Source organism: Curcuma longa, chromosome 15 (genome assembly GCF_044706935.1).
Source record: "Curcuma longa cultivar G26 ecotype Majalengka, Jawa Barat chromosome 15, ITB_CL_G26_1.1, whole genome shotgun sequence".
Taxonomy (NCBI): domain Eukaryota; kingdom Viridiplantae; phylum Streptophyta; class Magnoliopsida; order Zingiberales; family Zingiberaceae; genus Curcuma; species Curcuma longa.
This window is the reverse complement of record NC_133875.1, coordinates 11086127-11093856: the sequence shown is the minus strand read 5'-3', so window position 1 is coordinate 11093856 and position 7730 is coordinate 11086127. Positions and strand designations below refer to the sequence as shown.

General features: G+C 31.2%; 1 protein-coding gene across 1 annotated transcript in view; it reads right to left on the bottom strand.

Moving 5' to 3' along the window:
* LOC141845977 (ABC transporter D family member 1-like) overlaps window positions 1–7730 on the bottom strand; it is a 48078-nt gene that overhangs the window by 20068 nt on the left and 20280 nt on the right. The window contains exon 13 of the mRNA XM_074733957.1: window positions 4393–4500. Within this exon, the coding sequence (XP_074590058.1) occupies window positions 4393–4500 (108 nt within the window). The remainder of the gene's footprint in view (window positions 1–4392; window positions 4501–7730) is intronic.

Genomic DNA, 7730 nt, shown 5'->3' with positions numbered 1-7730 from the left:
CATGGAATAGCAAAATTGATAATTATTTTCAAAAAAATTGATTGCAGAGAAGTCCAATTGAGCCATCATTGTATGTGAAGACAAAAGGTACAATATATTTCCTTATAGGATGCTTTTATGTTGATGATCTGATATATATGGACAATAATCTAATAATAATTTAAAATTCTAAGAAATCCATCAAGAGCCAATTTGAGATGACAGATATGAGATATTTTATTGGGATGCAAGTACAGCAAGAGAATGAGAGAATCTCTCTCAAAAAATAAAATGCTATTGATTTGATGTAAAAATTTAATATGACTTGCTGCAAAGTCTCTTATACTCCTATGGTAGTCAATAATAAGCTTTCAAAAAATGGAGCTAAGAAGGTTGATGAGACTATATTCAGAAAACTTGTTCGGTCACTCATTTTATTTATACATGATCTTGTGTATGTTGCATGGTTTCGAATGTTGAGTTGTGATAGTTGACATGGAATAGCAAAATTAATAATTATTTTCAAAAAATGGATTGCAGAGAAGTCCAAGTGAGCAATCATTGTATGTGAAGACAAAAGGTACAATAGATTTCCTTATAGGATGCTTTTATATTGATGATCTGATATATATGGACAATAGTCTGATGATGATTGAAAATTCTAAGAAAACCATCAAGAGCCAATTTGAGATGACAAATATGAGATTTTATTGGGATGCAAGTGAAGCAAGAGAATGGGAGAATCTCTCTCAAAAAATAAAATGCTATTGATTTGATGAAAAAATTTAATATGACTTGCTACAAAGCCTCTTATACTCCTATGGTAGTCAATAATAAGCTTTCAAAAAATGGAGCTAAGAAGGTTGATGAGACTATATACAGAAAACTTGTTGGGTCACTCATTTTATTTATACATGATCTTGTGCATGTTGCATGGTTTCGAATATTGAGTTGTGCCAATTGGCATGGAATAGCAAAATTGATAATTATTTTCAACAATTGGATTGCAGAGAAGTCTAAGTGAGTCATCATGGTATGCGAAGACAAAAGGTGCAATAGGTTTCCTTATAAGATGTTTTTATATTGATGATCTGATATATATGGACAATAGTCTGATGATGATTGAAAATTCTAAGAAAGCCATCAAGAGCCAATTTGAGAATGAGAGATATGAGATATTTTATTGGGATGCAAGTGAAGCAAGAGAATGGGAGAATCTCTCTCTCAAAGAATAAAATGCTATTGATTTGATGGAAAATTTTAATATGACTTGCTGCAAAGCCTCTTATACTCCTATGGTAGTCAATAATAAGCTTTCAAAAAATGGAGCTAAGAAGGTTGATGAGACTATATACAGAAAACTTGTAAGGTCACTCATTTTATTTATACATGATCTTGTATATGTTGCATGGTTTCGAATGTTGAGTTGTGTCAGTTGGCATGGGCAAAATTTACCGTTCCGCCCATTGATCGGCGTATGAGAATGAGATCACTTTGACACAAGGAACAATGGAAACAAAGGGAGAGAAAGGAGGAGAGGAGTACAACAGCAATAGAGGCGAGGTAAAACAAAGAGGGGGCAAGAGAGAAGAAGAGAGCTAAGGGACAAATAGCGGGAACACAGAAGTACCAGAGAGGAGTGAAAGCCAATGATTGGAGGTGACAGGCATCTCTAGTCAGCGGTGGAGGGCAAAACATTGGTCAAAATGTTGCATTCCTATGAGAGTCAGGAGGAATTGGACATTGGGTGGAGAAGAATTGGGAAAAAGGAAAAAAATAGGAAAAAAATCAGGAAAAAAAAGCAAAGAAAAAAAGAAAAGAGATCTAATCATAGGGGAAGCATCAGGAAAACAAAGTAAAGAAATCACGAAAAAAGGAATGGGGAAAAAGAAAAGAAATAAAAAAATTAGGGAGAAAATGAGAATGAGAGAGAAAAAGAAAATTTAGTTAAATATCATTAATTCTAATCCTAATTAAATAATTTCTAATATTTTAAAAATATAATAAAATTTAATTAAATATGATTAAAGCAATCTAATTAAATACAATTCAACCAAATTATTTAGTTATATTTTAAACTAATCAAAATAAATCAAAATTAAGGTCAATTTAAACTCCCTCGATTAACACTACCCAATGTTAAACAAACTTACACTCGACCACTAGAATTTAAAATATTAGTAAATTTAGTTTAATTAGTATCCATAAAATTTTAAAGAAATAATGTAAAATATAAAAAAAATTAAATTGAATAAAACTTAGTATCTAATCTTAACAAAGATTTTTTTTTGCATTCTAATTTTTATAATAGTGCAAAATAGTGCGAACAAGATGAGAAAATTAGGATTGAGCAAAGCAAAATTTATTAAATTAAATTTTTTTAGTTTTTAAATTTATTTCATTGAAAATATTACCAAAATTATATGATAATAAATAAATAAATGTGTAGTAAATGGAACATTGACAAGAAAATTTTTAAAAAAATTATCTCCAATTCAAATTGAAGGATAAAAATTTTAAATTTAAATTTATTTTATTTAAAAATTTTGAATTAAAATTTTCAAATTTGATTGAAACAAATTCTAATTAAATTCTATTTTTTTTATTTTTAAGAAAATTATATCCATACAATAAAATAAATTTAACTATAAAATTTAAAATCTAATTTAAGCCTAAATATAATATCTTACATCCAAATTTTGAAAAATCCTATATATTAAATGGAAGAATGCACATATTATAGTCTAATAATTAAACAAATAATTAATTAAAATAAAAGTTGATTGTTATTATTAATAATATAATTAAATAAGTATCGAAAGACATAGCACGATATAGTATCAAAACTGTATTGTTCGAGTCAAAAGACCAAAACTCAAATATGGCTCAAAATTTTAAACCTTGGTATGTTGTTAGTGTTATTTCAAGATTTGTGAGCAAGACTAGCAAACTTCATCTTGCAGCAGCTAAATATATTTTTAGATATCTACAAGGAACTAAGAATTATTTAATTATATTTGAAGCAAAGGAAGAAAATAAATTGCAAGGCTTTTCTAATAGTGATTAGGCAGGTTCAATAGACGATTGCAAGAATACATCTGGCTGTGCTTTACAAAGGAATAAAGCTTATTTCTTAGTCATCAAAGAAGCATAATACCTTAGCTATGTCATATACTGAGGCTAAAATATATATATATCAACATGTGGAGTAGTGTGTGAAATTATTAGGCTGAGGAGAATTCTCAAGGAATTGAAGCAAGATTAATCTACGCCTACCATATTCTTCTATGATAATATGTCTATCATTGACCAAGAACCCTATTTCTCACAACCACAAAGCACATTGAGCTACAACATCACTTCATCAGAGTTAGAAAGCAAAGGAGAAATTAAGTTAGCTTTTTGCAAGACTAGAGATCAAGTAGTATATATCTTCACCAAGCCACTTTCAACCAAAAAGTTTCTCTATTTACATGAAAAGCTTGGAGTGCTAGATCTCTCAAAATTAAGAGGAAGTGTTAAAAGCTTATTTTGAGAATTAATGCATATGCATGTATTGTGTGGTTTCATGAACCTAGTAAATAATGTATTGTGTGCTTTCATGAGACCAAATTAATTTGGCATTAATTAATGTCATTTTAGAATTATGCATTATGTATTTAGAAGATTGTAGTGGCTATGCCACACATATGCCCAATATCGGATAATACATCAGATTTTTCTTCCATTATTTTTTGTACTTCTACATTTCTCCTTTTGCCTCAATATCTATCACTTATGTCCACTCCTGCCTTTGTTTAGATGTACGTCAACTAGACTTATTTGAAGATTCTTTAGGACCAATCAACAAAGAAAATTGTCACATCTTTCATCATACCTCCCACTAAACAATACCATAGGAATTTGCAATGAGTACCACTCATCTTTTGTCATCCTTGTTTATTGTAGTTCTTCAATTTCTAAGCAACAATATCTTTTTATTGCCAATTTTGTTGTAATATCCAATCATCTAGTTAATATGGATATATTAGTTCCTTCTATATCATTGCCACTAAACAATCAATTATATAACGATTGTAATTTTTGTTTGATTTTCTAGTCTAAATAATTAGATCATAGCAATATCAAACAAACAACAACAAGTTCGGTGTTGCATTATAGACAAAGAAGTTTCAACATCAATCATTATTGTCTTTCTAATTGAATTACTTGAATAATGTCAAAATTTTTAATCATGTAACTTGAACCTATAGAGCTTAAGACTTTCATTTCGCCTACCTTAAATCATTTTATTTCAAATTGGCATCTATTAGACAAACATAATGTAACACCTCCAGCAAGATCAACTGAAAAAAATAAATAAATAAAAGTTTGAAACAAACCCACATGAAGAATAATATGTGGTGTGTTAACCTAAAAAAGAGGATTACCTTGTAAAAAGCATTTTTCTTCAAATAATTCTTCAATAAATATTGAGTCAACCGGATTCGCCATCCAAGGGCAAGTCTGGCTGTGAGATGCCTGCAATAATTCAAAATTTTAGAACTGAATAAAATCCATTAGGTTGTTATTGATTTGTTGGATGCACAAGAGAGCATGTGGATAATTAGTGTAAAGATGAGCACAAGGTAAATGGATTTATTGAAATCACTCAATTCAGAATATGTTAAAGTAGCTTCAAAAGGGGGATTACACCACCAATGAGAGTTGGCAGGGCCTTGTGTGCAGTATTTCAATCTATTATTTTGGAACTTTATAATTTTTCAGTTTATTGGATGGTCTTGCAATGAGTTTAACTTTAAATGAATTATGAAAAAATAGTTTTCAATAATAAAAAAATGATTTTGCTTAAACTTAAGACTTTTTTACACCATTTTTACACCATTTTAGTAGTTTGACCATGAAATTTATTTGGTTTTGTATCTCCGGAAAACATAAGTGTGTGACTTACAATTGATCCTAGTGATAATACAAAGAATAGTTGCATCATCACTATCAAGAAGAGTCTATTGTGTTGGACAATTATTCTAGTATCTAGAACATGAAATCAATGTAATATAGAATAGATCAAGAAAACAAATATGAAAAATATGATCCATACCCAATTTGAGACCTCGAAGTCAGAAAAAATTTCAAATATATTTTCCTAAATCAAGCAATTTTCCTTCTTTCACACTCTTCTTTTATCAAAGGAAAAGTAATTTTCTAGATATTGTTGAGTCAAAGCATACATTCAGTAAGTGATTATGACAGGATCTTTCACAGAGAACCCTAGAGTTTAGCTTGAGGCTTGGATTTACTATACCATTATGGTTCTAGTATGAATTTGGAGTTTCAATTGATTCATGGGATCTGAACAAGTTAGTTCCTAGAATATAAATAGTTAATATTATAGATAGTTAAATGAGAGTTAATATGCATTATAGAAAAAACATATTCAAAATTAAATACAAAATAAATAAGTAAAAGATTCAAGAGGCCTGTAATAATCCATACTAAAAAAGACATATGAGGTAATTTCATATTTTTAGGCATTATCATACAAAGAAAGATTTTCAACTTATTTTGCATCATCATATCTTTGGGTCATAGTAGATCAAGTGCCTAAGCTAAGTAGTTTTGAATTTTCTATTACATAGTTGTTGAAATCACCATTTGAGTGCTTTCTGCTTCAGCCATTTGAGATGAAATTTTTCTCATATACAGTTTTCTAAGGATGAGTCCCTTGGTTTTAGGTTAACTATCTTCATAATATAAGATCAGCTTGAGGAACTTCTTTCCAGAGATTCAGACAATTAGAGATGGTATAATTAGTATATGTTCCTCATGTAAAACATATTTTATTGTTTAGGGAGGATCACACTTGTTCTTTTAGTGCAAGTAGCTATTAGCTATAGGTTTTGCTATTGCTTTTTACTACTGTGCAAGTATTACAGATGCTTTTCCGAGGCGAGATTTGAACCCGTAACCTATAGGAATCTGTAACTCTTAAAATATCTCCAATAACCAAAAAGCCAACAGATCTGTTCCGAAAAAGAAGGAACCGAATTTTATTTATCGGCGAGTTAGGTCTAGGAATCACTTAATATAAATAGGAGGCTTAGGAAAGGGTTTTGATTATCTTCGAAAACCCTTCCCTCACCTCTCGCCCAGAACGCCGTCGCCCTCTTTTCTCCTCCCTCTCAGCGCCCCAAATCCGAAGAACGAGGAGTCCGTCCCCTAGGATTACAAGGAAGGATTCCGGAGAACTTCTTCTACAAAGACGCTCCTCTCTGCGACAAGAACGCGTAGATATAGGAAGATCGCCGAGAAGATCTTCTTCTCTAATGGAAGAATTATAAGGAAATTAGCGCAGAAGGTAAGTACATCTCTCACCTGCAGTATGAGTTGCTCCGTTGTTTCTTTATTCTGTCCATAGTATGTAGAGCATGCATAAAGTATTATTTCCATGACATCATTTTATGTTAAAGCATGTGTAAATTGTTTCTTTCCAAATTGCATGATATAAGAAGTATAAGAAAAGTATTTTACTTTTAAGAGGCGGGTATTGGGCACAAGGTTCGCCCATAAGAAATGCAAGACATAAAGGATTCTGGGCACAAGGTTCGCCCACAAGGAAAGGAATCCAGGGCACAAGGTTCGCCCATAATGAATTCCGGGCACAAGGTTCGCTCATAAGAAAAGGAATTCAAGGCACAAGGTTCGCCTATGTAAGAGATGTCTGCATTGATACCTCGCTGGGCCCAAAGAAGGATGTTTATTTATTTTCACTTATATATAGTATAAGTTTTCCCATATCATTTACCAGCATTTTCTTTCATATAATAGCATATGTTATGACGAAGTTTTCTATGGTTTTTGTGAGTTAGATGATGTACTTACTAAGCATTGCTTATAGTTTGCATTCCTCATATTGCAGATAAATAAAAGGAAAAGTTTTAGGAAAGAGGAGGCAGCTGGAAAAGTGTTTGATGTGTGGTGTCGGCGGAACCGCGGAATAAGATCAAAGATTAAGAATTAAATAAATGTTTATTTTATGTCCAAGAATTTATATTTATTTCTTTGCTTCCGCTTGTTAAAACAGAAAAGAATATTTTAATTGAGTTATGTTATTTAATAAGTGAAAGTTAAGGAAAGTTTAAAGTACGTAACGTCTCCCTATTAGTATAAGAAAGAGGTGGGGCGTTACATTAATAAAGGCAAATTTTTTTGTTATTATACTTACTTTGTATTTGTGTCAAATAACTAAGTATAATAATGTCTTTAGATAGCTAGTTCTAATCTATATCATATTGATTGTTTGAATCGATAGTGAGATAATATAGAGAACACTACTCTTAATCATTCCTAGTCAAGCATTAATATTCAGGGACGATATTAATGCGCTGAGACTAGCATGTAGGTCAATTGGATGACTTGATCTCACAAGTCATGGATATGGGATATCGAGTTGACACATTGGTATATATTAGAGAATGTATACTGAATTGACCCGCCATGAGAAAGTTCATGGATCGTTATATGAGTGTCATAAACTTTCTCATGTGACTATTAGTATGAATAGTCCTTAAACCTGAAGTCACTGCGGTTCCCTACATAAGGAGTTATGTACTTTAGTATTGTCAAACGTCACCCGTAACAAGGTGGACTATAAAGGCGATTACTAGATATGTAACAAATTATGCGGAAGGATGTACGTGATGTAGATGGGATCTATCCCTCCCATATAACAGGAGTGATATCTTATGACC